Here is a 23438-nt window from a genome sequence, read left to right on the forward strand (position 1 = left end):
CTTCCTCTCTGAACTTGAACAAATAGTTCTCTAGTTTCTTTGTCTTACTTCTGATGGAATTTCATCCTCCACAGTTACCCTGCACTCATACATTATGACCACTGCACAGGATTGAAAAGTCATCCTGCTGAGTACTATCAAAGTTGATCCTCCTAGAACCCAACATTCCAGAGCCACAGGAAATCTAACCAAGGTTCGTTTAGTTTAACTGTAGATATCCCAAATGTCACTTGCAACGAATTCTGATTGCCAAGCAAATTAAGTCTAGTCTGGACTTGAATAGATAAAAGAACTATACACGTGAATATGCCCTGTACCACAAGGAGGTAAGAACTAAGGGTGATCGTCTTGTACATAAACAGATGTCTTTCCCCTTTTTTGCAGTTTGCTCTTAAAGAAAAAACAGTAACAAAATTAAATATACTAAGATAAAAGAAAAACCATCATCTCCCTGTAATTATATATGTGTAAGTTTATGTATGTCTGTATGTATATATTTATGTGTGTGTATGTAGGTAAGTATGTATGTATGTGCAATGTCTGGCTGTGGTTCTCTCTATTGTGTCCATCTGTGGCAAGAGGGATTGGTGATGTATAAATAAAGTACCCATCTGTAAGTATACCAAAGTATCATTAGGAGTCATTTTATTGTTACTTTTTCTTTCTTTCTTTCTTTTTTTAGACCAGTAGTGTCTGGTTTGTTTAACTCGTCATCATTTTCATTCTTGAGAACTATTATGACAATGATTCTGCCACAACACTCATTTTTTTCTTTTATTCATGTTTGCTACTTCTTTCTTTGGGGTGGGGCATTTAGATAGGGTTTCTCAGTGAAACCCTGACTGTCCTGGAACTCATTCTGTAGACCAGGCTGGCCTAGAACTCACAAAGATTCACCTGCCTCTGCCTCTGGAATACTGAGGTGGAATGTATGTGCCACCATTCACCACCATGCAGCTGTATCTATTATTTATTAATACTTTTGCAAAGTAAATATAAGAGACTTTTCATTTAAATCATTTTAAATGTAGAGTATACTGAAATTTATTATATTATTGTCCAACCATCACCAAAGTCCATCTCTACAATGCTTGGGAAATAGCAAATTATCCATTAAACAACAGCTCCCTAAAATCATAGGCCATGATAACCAGCATTCTATAACTGTCGATAAACTATGGACCTTGAGTAATTCATGTAAAATGTGTCTTAATATTGCTGGCTTATTTCATTTAACATGTTTTCAGTATTAATGTTGTCATATTGAAAACTGCATTATGGAGGCTACAGTGTTATCATTTTGATATCACATAAATTATATTGACTAAGGATGTCTCTTATTTAAATTATTAAATTTTCTAACACTATTTCTATGTACTTTTAAATGAGTCAAAACATGGCATTAATTGTAAGGAAGTAATTCTAATAAGGTTCTAAGGGAATCTCTAAAACATTTGTGAATTCACAATTTTCCCCTAAAAATTATAATGAGTAGATAATTAAAGACTCATCAGTATACAATAGAAAGTTAGATTAATTTATATAAAAGCTAAAGGAACAATAGTTTGGACATGATGCCATTGACAGATATAATTGAATAGAAAGATTTATGTCACTTTAGTGTTCAGTCGAAATTTCTCATCATATTGTTCTAATTTTATTTCTAATGCTATTACAAAAAACTTAGGGGAGGGAGTTTATTTCAGCTAATAAATCCATGTTACTAGTCCATCACTGTGGGAATCTAAGGCAGGGAGAGCTAGAGAGAGATGGTCACGTTGCAAACACAGTGAGGATCGGAACGGAGAATGAGTGCATGCCGAGTGTTCTGCTAGTTACCCTAGCTTACACAATTTAGGATGCCCTGCCTAAATGGTTCTGACCACATTGGGCTGGATCTTCTGAATTTAACTTGATCAAAATAATTTAACTTAATTTAAATTAACCTCACAAATTAACTTAATCTTCCACAGATGTCCACAAAGGCCAACCCAGTGTAGACAGTCTTTCATTGAGACTGTCTTCTTGTGTGATTCTAGATTGAACCAAGTAGAAAAATCTAATATAAACTACACCAATATTAAATTGCCTTTCTTAGTTAGGATCTACATGGAAAATATTTATGTAAACATGAAATTCTTTTCTGAATTTCTGCATATAATATGTGTTAGAAACAAAGTACTGAATATCTAAATATTTCTATTATAAAAAATTCAAGTAGAAAGAATATTATATTGAATTGCAATTTTCTTTGAATTTTTATGATTCAGGTCCTTCATAATGAATTTACCTAGTTTAATTTTAAGTCATAACCAATATTGCCAATGAGTTTACAACCATTTACTTGTATATTACAAATGGAGACTGTTTATGGTGTGTGTATGCGTATGTGTTCGTGTGTGTGTGTGCACACAACATACATATAGCCTTACAAACCTAAAATATAATACTTGATAATTTGATTATCCAAATATAAACATTACATATTTTCTCTGTTTTACTTTCATATTAACTTACATCATTTTACATTTCTCATAGTTGAGGTATTAAAGGTATACAAATGTGATCTTGCTCTAGAAACTAAAGTCAACTACATACTCATATGACAAATGTTATTCAAACTTTAATGAGCTACTAATAGGAGTATTTAAATTTATGCAAAAAAGCAATGTGGCGTCAATGACATAGGCAATTTTCCTCAAAAAACTTGAAAATTTTTCTTCACATCCTTAAAGAGCACTCACAGGCTGATAGGTGATGATACACCAGTTTTCAAGTAGGATTCACTGGGATTTATATTAACGGCCCTGTAAATGCTTTGCAAGTGTTAAATATGGAATACTTTCAATTAAATACATGACTTATTATGGATAACAGAATAAATGACATTTAGAGAAATACATGGAATGAACTGACCTTTGGAAATATTAAAATGTAGCCTTTAATTTTACTAAGACTCTCACTTATTAAAACTAAATTAAAATATATTAGATCTCAGAGCTACCATTATTTATATTCTCAGAGATTCATTTTTCTCTTCTTCATAGTAAATAAGTCACTCATTATTTAGTGGTCTATAAGAACTAGCTCCATATATTAAATACAATTATTCAGTTAATATATTGAATTGAATCATAAATTGGTTTATTATTCTGGGAGTGGTCATATGGGGGGGTCATCTGTTTCATTATATTTGCCCTCAATTGAAAATTTCCCTTTATTTATTGAAAATGGATTTTTTGCATAAAATATCTTGATTACAGTTTCTGCTTCATATACTCTTAGTTCCTCCCCACTTACCATCCTTCCCAACAAAATCCCCTTCTTTTCTGTTTTTCACCAGAAAACAGACTTCTAATGAATAATAATAAAATAAATGTAAAAGAAAAGGATAAAACAAAAATTCATATATCAGAATTAGGCAAAACAAATAGTCAAGGAAAAATGAGTCCAAGAGAAGGCACTAAAATCTCACACTAATTTCACGCATTCATGAAATTATCCCATTAAAAACTCTAAATTGGAACCCATAACACATGCAAAGGACTTGCTGCAGATTGGTGCAGGCCCCGTGCACCCTGCCGCAGTCTCTGTGAGTTCCCATGAACTTTGATCACGATTATTTAGAGGGCCTTGACTTCTTGATCCTCTTCTCCTTGATCCTTCCATCCTCTCTAGCTCTTAAAATATTTCTGCCTCCTCATTTGTGGGGTTTCCTGGATGCTGAGGGGAGGTATTTGATGAACATATCTGGTTTAGCACCGGAGTGTTCTGAGATCTCTCACTCTCTGTATAATGTCTGACTGTGTGTGTGTGTGTGTGTGTGTGTGTGTGTGTGTGTGTGTGTGTGCGCGCGCGCGCGCATGCATGTGTGTGTGTGTGTGTTCTCGTTTGCTGTAGGAGGAAGCTTCTCTGATGATGACTGACCAATGCACTGATCTATGAGTATAGCAGAACGTTCCTCAGTTGTTTGTTTCAGAACAGTCTCTTTGTTTCCTCCCTGGTCCCTAGACGATCTAGTCTCCCATTCTTGATCACCCAAGTAGTATCAGGTATGGGTTCTATCTCATGGAGTGAGCTTCAAGCTAAATCAGATATTGACTGGTTATTTCGACATGCTGTGTGCCACCGCTGCACTGGCATACAGACAGAACATCATTGCTAATTACCATGTTGAACAGACTGTTGCTGGATTCAATCATTTTTTGTACCTCATGGCCCTTGATACTACAGCAAGGAAAGCACTTATACCATGACTCAGTATTGCTGTAGGTGTTGAACAGACATAAAACTCTGCTTTCCTCCCTCCTGTTTGAGAAAAACGTTGTTCGTAAGAAATGAGATATTCATTTAGGAGAATTATTCATTAATTTGAAAAGGATGTCTTTTCACTACTATTTTCGCTGTAGTAGTATCTCATTAAGGCATGTGCAGTGTTGTAATGGACGGAGGCCTTTTCTTCCCTTTACAGCATGTTAACACAGAACTGTTGAGCTGTAGTATTATTTCTCACTCATTCACATTATTTGAAATCATGCTTAGTATAAGTCAACAGGAATTAAAAGTGTGATACTTGGAGTATCACAAATATTCCTATACCTTGCAGTGTGATATGATTAAATTAGATGAATATATGAAGATGAGGAATAAAAATAACTTACTTTGTACTTATTTTCATGTTTATAAGTGTTTACCCTGATTGATCATGTGGCCATGGGGCTAAATAATATACCACTGGGGAAATGGCTGTTGCTTAAAAGAATACCGATAACGTTTTAAGTCCACTGAAAGACCATCCTATGAAAGGAGTTCTCCAAAAGTAATTGCTATTTTGAAAAATATCCATTATTGGGATATATAAAACACGTTCTCTCTCATCAGCAGGTTTTACTGAATGTTCACGCAAATACAAGCAGCTCAGAGGTAGGAAGAAATCACTTAGGAATGTTTACCATAACACAAAGTTATAAAACAATTGAAGTGACAGTACAGCCTAATTAATAGCCTTTCAAATAAATGATAACAACTATAATTCCCACCAAATGCTCACATTAAATACCATCATGAGAATTAGTATGCTATGGGTCAGGACACCTGAGATTTAAATTGGTCATTCAAGAATGAATGTGATGTTACATGAAATGAAAAAGGGGAGGGCACATTAAGGGTGCTTAGATCTGAAATTTCAGCCTTGGCATCCTGGCAGAACTTGTTAGGTTACCGCCCGTTCTTTTCCATTGAATCTATACAAAACCAAATCTGTTCATTTCACTTATGGTAGCATTGTGACAACTAGTAACTAAAACATATTCAAAGTTTCACAAAGATGACAGATGCCATTGAGAACAGCATAACAATTTGAAGAAGGAATTTACTCCATGAGAAAAAAGCCGGACAAGGAAACCACACCTCTCTTCTGACCCTCATCTCCTTCTTTCTGTATGAGGAGCACGTGTGATGCCAGAAGGATTGTGGTTCCTGAAGTGTGAATGAAAATGAAGGTGGGAGGGTAACCCACGAGGCAGACTGAAGTTATAGCACAGCCTAACCTGAAGTTGCTAAAACTGGAAAGTGCCTCACTTCATTGAGCTAAGTGCATGGCTATGGTTTAAAACTATTGTAGGTTGGTGTTTCAAGTGCTTGGATAAATAGCTATGTCTAACTATTAATTCCCATGCCATACAGAATGAAGTCTAAGAGCTGGTAGCTGGAAATCTAGTTAGTCTATCTTAACAATATCATCCACGGTACAGAGCAGTTAGGACTCCATCTTTTAGTTGGCTTCTTATAGAAGCAGCTACTGATAGAAATTTTAAGAACATTGCAGACATATTATGAGGACAACTATAAATATATCTTTAAGAATTCTTATAGAAAGATGAAGACATGAATGCTAACATTTAAAATCCAAGATGAACCTTGCATGGTAGAAAGGGATACAGACCAATATCTTCATATCTTGAAGAGTCGATTTCCATACCTGGGTAATGGAGCAAAATGACTTTTATACAGGTATAAGCCACTAAAATTCACATGTGCAAAACCTCCAGGTCTCTCTTCCCTTATCAGGATCCCCAAAAGATTATCTATGAAATTTACTGGTCCTATTCTTAATTATCTGCCTAGGTTCAAATTAATTCGTCTTTAGAGCACTACCTGCTTCCCATGACTCCAAGAATATATTTGCCCATGCCATTTTTGTTATAAAATGAATAACTCCTTGAATGCAGCGAACAGTACAAAGGAGTCTAAAATGTTTGCCTCCCACTTAAGAAATGCTCAACCCCTAAGCTTCCATCTCTGGTACAGAAGTTGTGCTGTAAACGACTCAAAACCAAGCCAGTGGAGAACATACCACAGGCAACCGGACAAGTGCTGTGTGCTCACTATACATATTAGTCAGCAAAGACATTACAAAACAACTGGCTGATTACTGAGCTTTTAAAGTAGTGATTATCTATATATTAATATCTGTGTATTCCTAGAACATAATGACAAAAGGAATCTGTCGGTATAGCAAGGTTCTTGACCCTCGTCTCAACATGAACAATTTAGGAAAGGTTTTGAAGCCCCCTGCAAGTCATTTCGGATGCACTCTATAGCATACTTAAAACTCCTGTCCAACATCAGAGTGCCCACACCAGGATTTTCACTATCTTCAACATCTGCATCTCTCCATGAGAAACATGTGCAAAGGTCTGAGAAAATCGTGTCTCTAAGAGAGTGGTCTCGGAGGTTTGTCACTATGTAATCTTACAAGTAAAAGAAACAAGTTTAAAAAGCACCTGTGAAATATAAATGTGGACTTGTTCTTAAATATAAAGATTCACTTCTATTTTACAAAAGAAAAAAGCAAATAACAAAATTTTCATTTTTCTGGATTAACAAGAAATCAAACTTTTCTTAATTTTTCACAGTAGCTTCTAGTATCTAGATTCTCTTTTGTTTTGTTTTATTGTTTTTAAAATTTTTATTGCAAATAAATTCCCTGTTCTCACATAATATATCCTGATTAGGATTTCTCTTCCTATAGTCTTCCTAGTTCCTTCATACCTCTCCTCCCTTTTATATCTACTTCTTTTCAATAAACAAAAATATTCACAAGAGTAATAATAAAATATAATAATATGCAATAAAACTAACACAATGGAATCAGACAAAACGGATACAGAATTAGACAAAACACACAAATAGAAGAGGTCCCCCCAAAGAGAAGGCACAGAAACAAACACACTTGTTCACACAGTCAGAAGTCCCATAAAAACACACGTATATAATGGAAGCCAAAATTTGTATACAAGGGGCCTCGTATGGGCCCTGTACATGTGGTCTCAGTTTCTGCGAGGTCATGTAAGCTTTCATCATACTGATTTAGACAGATTTGTCTTCTTGGTGTACTGTATCCTTTCTGACTCTTATGCATTTTCTGCCTCCTCTTCTGTGGGGTCCTCACAAGCTCAGGGGAAGGAAATTTGTGGAAATATCTCATTTGTAGAGAAATCTTCATGTTCCAAGGTCTCCTAGTCTCTGCATAATGTCTGGCTGTTGGTCTCCCTGTTTGTTCTCATCTGCTTCTCTGATGATCTGATGACGAGTGAATACGACACTGATTTGTGAGGACAGCAGAGTGTCCATAGGAGTCATTTTCTTGCTATTTTTTAAAGAACAATATTTGGTTCTACCCTAGGTGTCTGAGCTATCTAGTCTCAGGTACTTGGTCACCCAAGCATTTCATCGAATGGGCCTTAAGTCAAATCAGAGAGTGGTTGGTTACTCCCACAAGTTTTATTCCACCATTGTCCCAGCATATTTTGCAAGCAAGACACTATGTAGATCGAATGCTTGTGGCAGCCTTGGTGTTTATGTTTATTCTGTTATAGTGTGTGTGCCATACTTACTGTGCTAAAAATGACAGAATCACTGGGTGAAGGGGTTATGTAGGTACCAGTTTGACATCTAAAAGTAAAATGAGTTACATAAGTATTACCCTCAGCAATGAGGCCTTGCCATCAGTTTGTGGAGGGCAACCTGTAGTTCTGGCAACAGCTTTGATAGACTGGAGATTGGCCCACCACAAGACCTCTTGGTGAACAACTGAATTAGATATAATCCAATCTCTGCATTGGAAGCTTCATTTGGTGTCAAGAAATGGCCCACTGTCATTCTATCTCCCCATCATTTGGTGATTTCATTTATAATGGTTTTCATGTATGAATATATTTTATGAAATTTCTAGTATTGTTTTCATACTACCTCTGCAATGCTCCTTAATTAGCTGTCTCTCCTTATATTCCTCCATAACCCCTCTTCTCTCCCTCTACTCACTTTATCCTCCTGTTCCAGTTTCCCCTCATTATTTCATAAATATATATTCTATTTCTCTTTCCTAATAGGCTCTATCTTTCTTACCTAAGCCCTTGCCTTATACTGGGTCTCTGTCGTTCTACAGACTTCAGTTTGGTTATCATTGACAACATATATATATATATATATATATGTATTACTTATATATATATATATAAGTAATACAAACCATACTTGTCTTTTGGGTCTGGGATACTTCACTCAGGACGATTTTTTTTCTAGTTTCATTCATTTACTCGTCAATTTCGTGATGTCATTTTTTGAACATCTGAGTTAAACTTCATTGCATAAATGTATCACATTGTCTTTACACACTGTTGATAAACGTCTATATTGTTTACATTCACTGGCTACTATAAATAAGCCAGCAAGGATCATGCTTGAGCAAGTGTCTGGTAGCAGAATAAAGCATTCTTTGTGTTTATTCCTCATAGTTGTATAGCTGGATCTTGAGTTAAGTGTCTTCCCACACCAATTTCCATAGTGGCTAAACAAGGTTGCGCTCCTACCAACAATGGATGGATGTTCTTCTTACTCCACTTCCTCACTAGAATGAGCTGTCAGTAGTTTGGTTTTTGTTTTCTGTTGTTTGTTTGTTTTGTTGTTGTTGTTTTGTTTTTATCTTAACAATTTTGATAGGCATAAGATGAAATCCAAAAGTAGTTTTGATATTCATTTCCCTGATGGATTAAGATGTTAAATATTTCTTTAAGTGTTTCTCAGTCATTTGAGTTTCCTTGTTTGTGAATTCTTTGTTTAGCCCTGTAAACCAGTTTTAATTTTTTTATTTAAGATTTTGATATCTAGTTTCTTGAGTTCTTTATGTATTTTGTATATTAGTCCTCTACTGGGTGCGGTGTTGGTAAAATTCTTTTCCTTTTCTAGAGGCTGCTGCCTTGTCTGAATAATATCCTCTGTCTTACAGGAATTTTCCTTTTCATGAAGTCCTATGTATTAACTTTTGATTTTCATGTCGGCTATAGCACTGTTTGGTTCAGAGATCCCTTTTCTCTGCTTATGAGTCGAAGGCTATTCCTCACTTTCTCTTCTATCAGATTTAGTGTATCTGAATTTATGTTTAGATATTTGGTCCAATTGAAGTTGAATTTTGTACAGGCTGATAAATATGGATTATTGCACACATGACTATCCAGGTTTCTCATCACTATTTCTTGAAGATGCTTTTGTCTATATTTACATTCAAAACTATTTCTAAACTAGCAAAGAGAAGGAAAAGTAGGTTAACATATGGCTAGTTGATTCATAGGATACATGGGTAAGGAAATTGTTTCAACTTAATACGCATCCTTTAATTTTGAAGGGGCTTAGTTAAATTAAAATTTTCTTACTACACATGTAGTACATAGATATACATGCAAGCAAAACACACATACATATAAAGTAAAAATATAAAGAAAAACTGTTATGTTAAGTAAGACCTAGAAACAACTCTTATGAAAAGAGTAACCAACTGCTAAAGAAGTATTTTTAAAAACAAGGATATAAGTCTAAGCATAAATGTTTTACAAAGTCAGTTCATTTTAGAGAGATGATCCTGTAACACATTGTTGGAGTTGAAACAGTTGTACTGATGAGGCAGACTCGGCCTAAAAACTTTGGATCCAAGTAAATGTTATTGTATTAAAAGTTAAGATTTGCAAGAGTGTTTTTACAGTGTGAAAAATGGACTATTTTAGCCAAAACAAAATAACACAAAAAGAGTATTAAAGATGATTAATATGGCTTGAGCATGTAAAGGTGGTTAGGATGAAGCTTATTCTAAAGACAATCTCTACGAATATACCCTAGGCTTGAATCAGTGTGCTTGCTATGAAACTTAAAATAAGGAAATACATAAATTCTCAAAGGAAAACTAACCAGGTTCTGGTGACATTTGGGGTATACAAAGGATAGAGAACCAATAGTGAGACTGTATGTTTGAGTCTTTATAAAAGAAGATAAGATTCATGTGAAATGGAAATATCAGAGAGGACATACTTGGAGAGAACACTGTGATGGTTGGAAGTAATGGATGTTTATTTCTCCTTTTTTTTAGGCCTTGAATATGATATTTTATTTCTTTATTGTTACATATATTTCTTTACTTACATTTCAAATGTTATTCCCTTTCCTGGTTTCCTGTTCATAAGTCTCCCATCCCTTCCTCCTCCCCCATACAGGTGTTCTCCCCATCTGAGGAATCTCCAGACTGGTTGTACTAGTTTGCAATCCCACCAAAACTAGAGGAGTGGTCCTCTCTTTCTCCACATTTTCACCCAGCATCAGTTGTCTCCTGAGTCTTTGACTTAGCCATTCTGACTGGAATGAGGGGGAATTTCAGGGTTGTTTTGATTAGCATTTCCCTGATAACTGAGGATGTTGAACATTTCTTTAGGTACTTCTCAGTCATTCCATATTCCTCAGTTGAGAATTCTTTGTTAGCTCTGGACCCCATTTTTAATAGGATTATTTGATTCTCTGAAGTTTAACTTCTTGAGTTCTTTGTATATTTTGGATAATAGCCCTCTATCAGATGTAGGATTGGTAAAGATCTTTTCCCAATCTGTTAGTTGCTGTTTTGTCCCAGTGATAGTGTCCTTTGGCTTACAGAAGTTTTGCAGTTTTATGAGGTCCCATTTGTTGATTCTTGATCTTAGAGCATAAGCCATTGGTGTTTTGTTCAGGAAATTTTCCCCAGTGCCCATGTGTTGGAGACTCTTCCCCACTTTTTTTTCTATTAGTTTGAATGTATCTGGTTTAATGTGGAGGTCCTTGATTTACTTGGACTTAAGCTTTGTACAAGATGATAAGCATGGATCGATCTGCATTCTTCTACATGCTGACCTCCTGTTGAACCAGCACCATTTGTTGAAAATGCTATCTTTCTTCCATTGGATCGTGTTAGCTCCTTTGTTAAAGACCTAGTGACCATAGATGTGTGGGTTCATTTCTGGGTCTTCAATGATCTGATCTAAGAGTTTTTGAAATTGTTAGTCTGTATTTTATCATGTGTGTATATTTACCGGACATCTTTTCAAAGTAGATGGAAAGAAAATTGAGGATACACAGAGTGGAAAACCTAAATAAGTATATTCATTTTGAAATGAAGATGGAAGCCTGATGCAAGTTACAGTAAAGTCATAAGGACGGACTGTGACACTGGAAGAAAAGGAAGCATGTATGACCTTAATGGAGATGAGCTGTAGACTAGGAACAAAGTTCTGATGAAGAGTCAGGGTAAGAGGCAGAGATTAGCTTTAGAAAACAGAGAGTCACCTGTTTTACGATAGAGAGAATGAAGTGTAAGAAAACACATCCTGATTTCTGATACATCTTGAAAGTTGAAGTTTAATGATAGTTAAGTTGAGCCACCAGGGACAAGATTATCTGCCTGGAAAGTAGTGGAACAAGAGCTATTAGGTTCAGGGGTCGGGAATAGGGTGCATGAAAATACAAATACCCCAGAACCCATGTGAACAAGCAGAGAAGCAGTCCTGGGCATTCACGAGATGGGTCTGGATATTTGATGGTGTGTTGACTAAATGCTTGGATCAAAGAGTTTATTACATCTATGCATAGTATAATCCTATTTTGTATTATAGAATGATAGCATAACATCCAAATGAAGCAGGATCCATAACTTAGCACATAAAGTAAATAGATTATATATATTCATTTTAAATGAATTAAAACAATGTACTAAAAAAGAAAAAATATTATTAAAATTTTGTTTTAGAGATAAAATCAAACAATGCTTAAAGAAGCAAAATAACAACAGAAATTCTCTTAGGAATTCAGTAAGTCATAAGAGAGCATCAGTTCTGTATATTCTGACTTCAGCATCCACTTAACACTTTTTATTTCTTTATTTGTTACTCCATTTCCCAGTTTCCCCGGACATAAGCCTCCTATCCCGTTCCCCTCCCCTTCTTCTATAAGAGTGTTCCCATCCCCAAACACCCCCCTTCCAGCTCCCCTGACATTCCCCTATAATGGGGGTCAACCTTGCAGAACCAAGGGCTTCTCCTTCCATTGATACCCAACAAGGCCTTCCTTTGCTACATATTAATTGCTTTCATTTTGAAAACTTAATTACTTTTGAATGAGTTGGCAATCAATAATTTTAGAAGATAACTTCTTTTATAGCTTAGTGGCTAGCCTGGATATATGCCCGAAAATATGTAGATTGGTTTGTGGCCAGTGTGGTCTACTGCTTTACCCAAAGGCACCTTTCCTTTCATAAGCAACTTTGCCTTACTACTGGTCTACCTATGCCGTTGAAACACTAGAGCAAGTCTGGATATACCGAACAGCCACACAATGGAATGTTTTGTTTATTCACCCAGAATAATTCATATGAATACAATGTCAAACTCATGGTTTTGGCATCAGCCTGGTTTGTATGCCATTTGTAAACAATATTATTTAATCCAGATAATTACATAATATGTAAGTGACAACACTCAATCAAATATTCCATATCACTTGAGAGAGAAAGTATTATGGAATAAATAAGTTACTACCGATTAGTGTAAATATTTTAGCTATAGAAAATTCATACATAAATAATTAAACTATATGAGTTGTAGAGATGATTCAGTAGGTAAAGCACTTGCTATTTAGCATAAAGACTTGAGTTTAGCTTTTCAGAACTCATGTAAAGCCAGGAATGTGTGTACCTGACATTTGCTACTTTGTGGATTCTTCTTTGTTCCACCCACATCCACCTCCTTTTCCCACTCTTTCAACATCCTAACACTAGATAGGACAGTAAAAGGATTGAAGGAAAAGGGCAATGTTTTTATTAAATTGCTTCCCATTGATTATTGAGTTCCTTAGGGAAAGTTTGATCTTTGCCCTCAAGACATTTATGTTTTCCTTTCCTCTTCTTTGTCCATGAGTTCTTAACAAATAGTGACCAACAACAACCAAACAACCAACACCCGAACAACCAACACCCGAACAACCAACAACCGAGCAAACCAACACCTGAACAAACAACACCTGAACAACCAACACCCGAACAACCAACAAGCCTGCCCCCTTCTCGGGCCCCTAGCATTTATATACCCTTTGAGAAGTGCCGAGAAGTCCCAGTATCATGCCACCACAAAAATCATCTGCAGCTGAAGAAACCATGCCTCTGCTAGACCAAGAGGCAAACCATAGCTGTTGTGGAAAATTTAGAACACCTGGGATTAATCCCACACCTGGGGTTAATATAAAAACATATTCTTCCATATTTCTGTGTTTTTTTAACTAAATCAGAATTTCAGAATTCTCATTGTAGATGTGTGTCTGTGTTCTCCATAGTTCTGTGGCTAGAGTAAAGCACAGACAGGTGAACAAATCTACGGAATTACTGCAGTCAATTAACCTGGCATGTGGAACTGCCAACAGTGATGAGAGTTTTATCAAACAACATGGGAGGACAAGCACCAGCAACTGACGTTGTCCTCTGACCTCCTCTGATACACACTCCATGGCATGAGCATATGCCATGCAAACAGTCATATCTGTGTGTGTGTGTGTGTGTGTGTGTGTGTGTGTGTTTGTGTGTCTGTCTGTCTCTGTCTCTGTCTCTGTCTCTCTCTCTCTCTCTCTCACACACACACACACACACTCATGCAATGCACACCAAAATATTTCAAAAATAAAAACAAAAGAATCATGAGATAAAATGATTTGAATCACCAAAAACATAGTGAGGCAAAGGGTGTTGTAGACAGTTTGCGAAGCTTACGTGAACTTCTTGTTTCGCTAGGGTACTACATAAGCACAGCAGGAAGCTGCAATTTTGAAACAACTTCAGGAGACTGGACTGTGGACTGCGGACTTACCCAAGATCCTGAAGATGACTTGGATTGGAGTATTGGTAGTGTAATTACTACCGAAGCCTTGAGCCCAGATTCAGACCACACACCAGGTAAATCTAGCAGCTGTAAGCAAGTCTAGTGGTGTTTACGAACGTTCCTGTGGGGTAGAAGGTAGTAAGCTATGTGAAAGGGCTGTCTCTCCTGTTTTAACTACTGAGACGTTAAATGGACTCAGCTGTCACCGTCACAAAGAAATCCATGACTCTTTAAGAACAAAAATAAGTAAGTATATTAAATTAAAAAAATAACTTGATAGTATCACAGTTCTCAGTAACGGTGGGGTGTGTAAAGAGCTAAAACTTCACAAAGAAACAATTTTGAAAAATTATAGTCAAATTGTGGTCAACCCTCAATGACTGTTCCACATTTTGGTACTAAGGACACACAGGATGACTTGTGAAATATTTTTAAAAATCACTGATTCTTGCTGGAAAGCATTTAGATTTGTCCTATAATGTTTTTTCAAATTACAATTTCTTTTTCCTTTTTCTTCCTCTAAACCCTCCCTTGTAATTTATCTTTTTGTTCTTTCTCTAAAACTATAGCTTCTTTCCTTTAATTGTTTTAGGAGGCTAGACATTTTATTCTCATATAAAATGTATGTATTTTAGAGTTAACAAATAGCCTGAAATGTTCGATTTACTTTATTTCATTCGTCAACATGAGCATTATTATACGATGGGTTGACGTTTAAATTGTTGAACTGAGTAAAGATCACCTGCTATAGTGTAGTCTCATGCCAGCTGGCAGTCTGAATAGAACAGAAAGGCCAGCTCCTTCAGCAAGGTAAGAAATTCTTGGTGAGCTGGCTTTGGACTTCATCAATGGCAGAAGCCTTCCTATGACTGCATGGTAACCCCTTCTAACAGTTACAGATCCACCTCCCTTCTGATTTCACTAGCAAGTTCCTTATGAAGTCTCTGTCTCTGTCTCTGTCCCTCTCTCTGTGTATGTCTGTTTGCCTGTCTCTCTTTCCTAATGTATATTGATATGCATATTTATATAATATATATTTACTTATGAACATATATGTATTTGTGTGTGTAAAAACATAAATATAAACCTATATGTATTTATATGCATAAATATTTACACACGTGTAGTTATGCATGCAAATATGTGTACATAAACATTTGTATTCATAAATGATATGCATATTTACCAACATATTCAAATTATTTGATCTGTTTTTAAGAAAACCTGAATGTAATAATCCCTTCAAACAAGTGATGCATAAAAACTAAAAGTAGAAAAGCACCGGATAATAAATATAGAAACAAAATGGCATTTTAAAGGAAATGTATGGAAGATTGGCTTAGACCTTGTAGGATCAGAAAAAAACAGAACACATTGCTTTATTTTTATACTTTCTAAATAGATTGAATGTTCATAAAGTTTAATTGTAGTATAGGTGTCTGTTCCTGTTTTGTTTTATAAATTAATCTTTACTTTGAAAATTCTTATCGTTTGACTTACTAAGTTCTATTTCCTTTTCTTTTCACTTTAAGATTTGTTTCTACTGTAAAAATATAAAATTAGTGCACGCTAGATGAAAGGTTGAACAGGTTAGTGAATTGAAAGCTTCACATCAGTTATGGGATTTAACACATTTAATATATGACCAAGGGTGGATATTTTATGTGAATAAAGAAGGGGCATGTTCCTTCATATAGTGGCATATCTGGTCATCTAACCAGAAGGCTATCGATTTCAACCCTAGTACTATACGATATGTAAACATGCGTTCCATGTAGAATAAATGTTTAAATATAAGAAGAAAATAATAAAGAAGAAAATAATAGAATCTTACAAGAAAACTGAGTGAACTACATGCAGTGGAGAGGCAGAACCTACTTACTAATACAGAAAGGGAATTTCTTGAACCAAGTTAGAAAGCCTTCTGCCTGAACAGTTATATAAAAAGAGCACATAAGGACATATGCATAATGATATATACTTTAGTTACATTTTTATCCAAAAATAAGAAACAAGTGAATACCTACCCAATATCATTTAAGTCATTTTGCATATTCATTAATTTGTGTAATAAATAGCAGGAATATTTCTAGCTACTGTTGGTACATCAGAGATTAAACGAGAGCACCTGGTCATAATGGAGCTTATGTTTCAGAAGGAGGGAAAAGGCAATATGTAGACATGATTGATAAAGCATATGGCTTGTTATAAGTTGCTAGAGAAAAGGAAATAAGGTCAGAGCTGGTGGAGTTGGGAAGGACAGAGGATGATTCATGTCTAGTCAAGGTAGGTCACAGAATAGAAATAAGGCTATGAAGAGAGAATGAGTGGAACAGGTGGCTGAGTTAGTACTTCTAATTTTTAAAAATTGATTTTCTCAAATTTTCATTTTATAAATATAATAGCAATAAGAAATGTGACACTTGAAAATTTTTATATCAATAAGTGGGATAAAGAACAGATTTTCCTTTAATCTAGTATATTTATGGGTTCTAGTACAACTTTTGAAAAGCTTGCATTTCTATATACTGTACTCTTTTATTGTTTTATCATGGCTGTTTCTTGTTTTATATACTAATTTTGTTGGTAATGTTTTTGTCTACTTTAGTGGACTTTTATATCTACAACACTTTTGAACATCATTCCTCCCCAATCCCTTTCTGTTTTTTATTTTATATTTGATTTTGTTTTTTATTATAACTTTTTCTTGGATATTTTATATACATTTCAAACATTATCCCCTTCCCCCCTTCCACACTCCTTCCCCTGTCCCTGTTTCTATGAAGATGCTTCCACTCCCACCCACCCTCTCTAACCTCAATGCCCTAGAATAAAACTATAGAGGGGGGAAAGCCTTATCAGGAACAAGGGCTTTTCCTCCCATTGATGCTGGATAATGCCATCCCCTGCTACGTATGTGGCTGGAGTCATGGGTCCTCACTGCTCCACTCTTTGTCCCATTTGTATGTCCTCCCATTTGTATTTTGTTCTCACTTCTGAGAAGGAAGGAAGCATTCACATTTTGGTCTTCCTTCTTCTTGGTCTTCATATGATCTGTGAAATTTTTCATATAATCATGTGAAATTATCCCATGCTTTTGGGCCAATATCCACTTATCAGTGTGTTCATACCATTTGTGTTCTCTTGTGACTGTGTTACCTCACTCAGGATATTTTCTAGTTCTATCCATTTGCCTAAGAATTTCATGTAGTCATTATTTTTAATAGCTGAGTAGTATTCCATTGTGTAAATGCACCACATTATCTGTAACCATTCCTCTGTTGAAGGACATCTGGGTTCTTTCCAGCTTCTGGCTATTATAAATAAAGCTGTTAGAAACATAGTGGAGCACATGTCCTTGTTATATGTTGGAGCACCTTTTGGGTCTATGCCCACTAGTGGTATAGCTGGGTCCTCAGGTAGTGCTATGTCCAATTTTCTGAGGAACCTCCAGACTGATTTCCAGAGTGGTTGTACCAGTCTGCAATCCCACCAACACTAGAGGAGTGTTCCTCTTTCTCCACATCCTTGCCAACATCTACTGTCACCTGGGTTTTTTGTCTTAGTCATTCTGACTGGTGTGAAGTGAAATCTCAGGGTTGTTTTGATTTGCATTTCCCTGATGACTAAAGATGTTGAACATTTCTTTAGCTGCTTCTCAGGCATTCGGTATTCCTCAGTTGAGAATTCTTTGTTTAGCTCTGTACTCTTTTTTTTTTAACGATTATTTGATTCTCTGGAGTCTAACTTCTTGAATTTTTTTTATATACTACACATTAGCCCTCTATCAGAGGTAGGATTGGTAAAAACCTTTTCCCAATATATTGGTTGCTGTTTTGACAGTGTCCTTTGCCTTACAGAAGCTTTGAAATTTTATGAGGTACCATTTGTTAATCCTTGATCTTAGAGCATAAGCCATTGGTGTTCCCTTCAGGAATATTTTCCCTATACCTATGTGATCGAGGCTCTTTCCCACTTTTTTTTTCTATTACTTTGAGTGTATCTGGTTTTATGTAAAGGTCCTTGATCCACTTGGACTTGAGCTTTGTACAAGGAGATAAGAATGGGCAATTTGCATTCTTCTACATACTGACTGCCAGTTGAATCAACATCATTTGTTGAAAATGCTGTCTCTTTTCCACTGGATGGTTTTGGCTCTTTTTTCAAGATCAAGTGACCAAAATGTGTGGGTTCATTTCTGGGTCTTCAAATCCTATTCCAATGAGCTACCTGCCTGTACCAATAACATGAGGTTTGTCTGTTTATTTATCAATATTGCTCTTTTTATATAGCTTGATGTCAGGGATGGTGATTTTCTCAGGAGTTCTTTTATTGCTGACAATAGTTTTTGATATCCTGGGGTTTTTTGTTATTCCATATAATTTGAGAATTGCTCTTTCTATCTCTGTGGGGAAATTGAGTTGGAATTTTAGTGGGAATTATTCTTTTTTAAACCTTGTGCCAAAGTGAACTATTCCTTAAGTTTGCTTTATCAGGCATTTCTGTCATGGAAACATGAAAAAGTGACTAATATACAATATGAACCACCATTTATAGCTAGTTCCATTGTTATTAATATATTAGGCCTTGTGGTGGTTTAAATAGGTATGCCCCCCCATAGACTTGTATGTGAGTGCTTGGTTTATTGAGAGTGGCAATATGAGGAGGTATGGCCTTATTGGAGTAGATGTGACCTTCTTGGACAAAGTGTGTCACAGTAGAGGTAGGCTTTGAGGTATCGTATGTGCTCAGCCATGCTCAGTGAGACAGTCCCCTTTTGTTGTCGAAGGATCAAAATATATACTTTTAGCTCCTCTTCCATCTCCATGTCTAGCTGAATGCTACCATGTGTTCAAACATAATGATAATAGAACATACCTCTGATACTGTAAGCCAGCCCCAATTTAATGTTTTCCTTTGAAAAATTGCCTTTGTCATGATATCTTATCTCAGCGATAACTCCCAAACTAAGACAGGCTATAAAACTATTTTAAGTTGGTTACGGTGGCACATACTAATGATCCCATCGTTATGGGAGGCAGAGGCTGACGCATCTCTATGAGTTCAGGCCAGCTTGGTCTACATAGAGAGTTACAGAATAGCATAGACTACATAGTAAGGCCTTGTCTCAAAAATCAAACAAACATAAACCTAAAGCCAAACCCAAAGACCAAAAGTGTTTTATCATATTAATATGATGTACTAGGTTTGTTCATTTAAAACTATGATACATGTCTGTTTATATATCAGTAAATATTTTTCAAACATAGTTTGGCACATAGTTTATTTTGAGCATGAAGCAGCACCAAAAATAGGTATCAGATGTTTGGATCAGATGGTAATCAGATTTCCAAGGTTGAATACATGTTACATTTCCTTGAGGTGATGTGAAAATTGGCTATTGTTCTGTATTGTTGTGATTCAGAGAATTACCTAGACATAGATATGCGTGAGTTGTTTAGACCTACACACAGACCCACCCCTTATAACTGAAAAACTTTAGTGTATTTTTAATAATTTATCACTATCAGTGACACAAAAATCTGGTAGTCTCAACTGTGAAAGATGAAAGGCTAGTCAGTAGACAGGACAAATGTCTTGTCAGAGTTCAAGGAGACCCACATGAGTGACTAGTGATGTATTTTAATGAAGTAAGTAAGAACTGTTAATGGGAGTAATTTTTGCCTTTATTGAACTTCCATAGTATGTGTTGGGTCTCTTGAGTACCTGAGAGAATATTTTCCTGGTTATTTATACAATTTTATCTCAATTCTGTTATCTAAAGACCAAGAAATTGAATCTTCCTGATCAGGTGCTGTATTGTCATCCCTATTAATGAATATTTGAAACAGTATTATTTTCAGAGTGTTCTTCTCAAAGCAACCTGATAATATCATCTTGATTCAAGAATATGGCTCAGCAAATTAGTTTAGGGATCTCTGAGACAATAGGCTGACAAATTTTAAGGACGTTAATTAATTCTGATCTTCTGGTAAATACAAAGTTTTTCTTAAAAACCAACATATTCAAAGGGCCTAGCTTTGCAGTGTTGCTATTAATTAAACTGATATTTATAAATCATTTCACTTTCTGCATTAGAAACTTCTATGAACAGTTTCCACATTCATTGCAGGCTTATTTGTGAACAATTTTAGAGACATTGTTTAATTATAAAGAGAAACTATGAGCATCAGTCTACTCTGTAGTCTACAGAAGAAAAATATTTAGTCTCAATATATGTTCAGCTCAATAGAAAGAGTGTCATTTTAATAACTCAAATCAGTGTAGGCATAACACAAGGTTCCTTTGTTCCTTTTCTTCATAATCATATGTTTTCTTTAATGATCTAATTGATCATCGACATAACTAGTCTGTACACTCGAGTGGTAGAGACATCACAACTTTAGTAATTTATACATTCTCTGTAGCATTTGATCACTCTTGAGAAGTATGTGTGTAGGTCATATGTTTCTGGTTCTATGTTCTTTTGTCTGGTCAAGCACTATCTTTTGATAAAGATATTTTTCAAAACTTACTTCAATAGGGGTACTTAAATGTTTTAACCTCCCTTCTAGCCCACCGCTCACCAGCAGTAGAGGAAAGGAAATGTTAATAGGGCAAAGAAGGATGTGAACCTGTTTAGAAGTAGTTCTTTGGGGTGACTCTTATCTGTGTTGTTAGGACATCCGCAGTTCAGTTCACATGAATTAGCAATGATAGCTCGATCAATTTGTGAACCCATTCATGAATCAGCAACCGCGGTTCAATTCAGAAGAAACCAAGAGGCTCTGCAATCCACCAGAGTCCATGGACATGGCAAGGAACTGCCAGAATTCCACTAGAGGTTCTTTGGTGTGTTTCTGTCTACAAAGTCACAACAAATAATGGTCAGCAATGAGTGGCAAGGTAAACCAATACCACACAGCATTGTAAGTGAAAGCCAGCCACAACAAAACCCAACAAAAACCAGCAAAGAGTGGCAAAGAGAACCAATATCATGCAACACAATCCACTGTTTGTTGGGTTCTATTATACACTTTCCAAACATCACATGTTCTGTCATGCATCTGCTCTAGCAAAACATCACATGCCCATTTTCCAGGCAACTTCCAGAAAACACCATGTGTCTGTTCTCATTAAAACATCTGCTCACATATCTGCTTCAGCAAAAACATCCTCTCATAAGACAGTTTCCAGGAGAACAACACATGACAAAATTGAGTTTCCAAAGAGACCAGAAATCCCTCCTTCAAGAAAGAGTCCCAGGTATTCATGATAAGCTTAGAACTCATTGCATAACTAAGGATACCAATCACCTTCAAAACACCGAGATTATAGTCATATAATATCCTGTCTGTCCTTATAGCAATAATTTCAACTATAAAGAATTCAATAGATATAATTTGATATTTTTGAGTAACATACAGACTGGGTACATGATAAGCGTATGTTCTGAGAGAGATAAATACTTTTTTTCCTATCACAAATATGAAGGAACATAGAAAATAATTTTTTTAATAAACTTGTATCACAAAAAAACAAAGCCTGAGCAGTAAGACCAGAACATAAAGCCTAATCTAAGCTATTTCTAGGGCTTCACCATGCTGTCCCTTGCTTTTGGCTTCCCTTCAACTTCTTAATCAAGACAAGCTTGCTTTAATTCATTGTAGGTTTTCGCCTTTGCTTTCTGAAAAGGCAAAAGAAGACTGTAATATTCATTTACTTAGGAGTGCTGCCAGACAAGAACATGTAATTTTATGTAGAAAAGCTAATTCCTTCTCATACATGTAGCATGTCATTCTAATTCAGTTCATTATGCTCTATACACATGCACACATATGTACAAATGTAGGTATACAAAACCAGATGTCTATATTGTTATACAGCTTTTACAAAAATTGTGGCTGGACTCAGAAAGCTTGAAATAATTTTAAGGTTCAGGAGGAGAAGGAGGAGAAAGGGGAGAACAGAGTGGGGTTAGAGAGGGAGAAGATGATATAGAAGGGAAGAAATAAGGGGAAGAGTTGGGAGATGATGATGGAGTGGCCAGTTTGAATGAAGCAAGCACAGTAGAAACCTAAGCCTTAGGAACTCACCATAGATCATTCACAGAAACACACAAATATTCTAAAATCAAAGTGAAAATTGCCATTGAAGACCAAATAGTGTTACTCCCCCAAATAATTCATTTGTGTGTCTTTAAGTCTCTAATCCCTGATCTTACTGTATTTAAAGGTAGAAACTTGGAAAAGCAAATTTTCATTAAATTAAGTGACAATAATGAAACCCACCTAGGATTAGGGAGCTTGTGAGGAAAGACAGCAGAAATGAGCTTTTATAGAGAACAAGTCATGTGAGGATAGAGATAGAAGTACAAATGAGCAGCATTGAAGATGAAGCATCACAAAAAATAGCTCTTCAGATGTTTGAATCAGATGTTAATTTTTCAAATTCAATGAAAGAGAATCCAGGAGACACTGGGTATGGTGCTCTGATTTTGATTCCCTTATCTTCAGGCTTGTGAGAACATACATTTCTGATTTTAAAACCCCTCAGTCAATGATACTGCCCTAGCAGGATAATACAAATACCAAGAAAGTCCCAAGAACTTCACTAAGAAACAGCCCAAGAGTATGTAGAAAATCAGGGAACACAGCCTCACCCTGTGTATGTCCTCCAGTAAACACTGTTTTCAACCTACCTAACTGTGCATGAAAGTTGCTTCTTTTATTAGGTTAATGATCAGAAAAGTGCTGAACAGAACATTGAACACCTGCATAGGAAAGAATGAGCTTACATAATTACTCCTGGAATATAGACAAATATATGCCAGAGGTCACACAGGATCAATGCAACAGACTTCCAAGGGAAATACAGATAACTTTGCCAAGAATAATAAATTAGTACACGGTAGTTTGCCTAAAAATCTATCTCTATAGAATAAATATCCCAACATCTATGTACTGGAACATAGAAAAATTAATACCAAGCATTGCTATTTTTAAGAACTAACACAGAGTTTTAATAGATAATAAGTGCTATTTGGATAAAAAGAAAATATATATGCACATGCGGTATATAAAAGGAACATCATTTAGCATTTAAAAATAACTCCTCATTTGTAAGACCATGGACTAACCTAACTAACCGACAGGATGTGAAGCAGAAATAGGAAGCGATATATTGCATAGTGTCACTGGCATGCACAATCTAAAATGACAA

At 35.7% G+C, this 23438-nt stretch overlaps 1 protein-coding gene across 1 annotated transcript in view; it reads left to right on the forward strand.

Annotated features, from left to right (window-relative positions):
- The window catches only part of Malrd1 (MAM and LDL receptor class A domain containing 1), a 712187-nt gene that overhangs the window by 521289 nt on the left and 167460 nt on the right, over nucleotides 1-23438 (forward strand). Inside the window, exon 30 of the mRNA NM_001287618.3 lies at nucleotides 14129-14290. Coding sequence (NP_001274547.3) covers nucleotides 14129-14290 — 162 coding nt within the window. The remainder of the gene's footprint in view (nucleotides 1-14128; nucleotides 14291-23438) is intronic.

This window comes from Rattus norvegicus, chromosome 17 (assembly GCF_036323735.1).
Source record: "Rattus norvegicus strain BN/NHsdMcwi chromosome 17, GRCr8, whole genome shotgun sequence".
Taxonomy (NCBI): domain Eukaryota; kingdom Metazoa; phylum Chordata; class Mammalia; order Rodentia; family Muridae; genus Rattus; species Rattus norvegicus.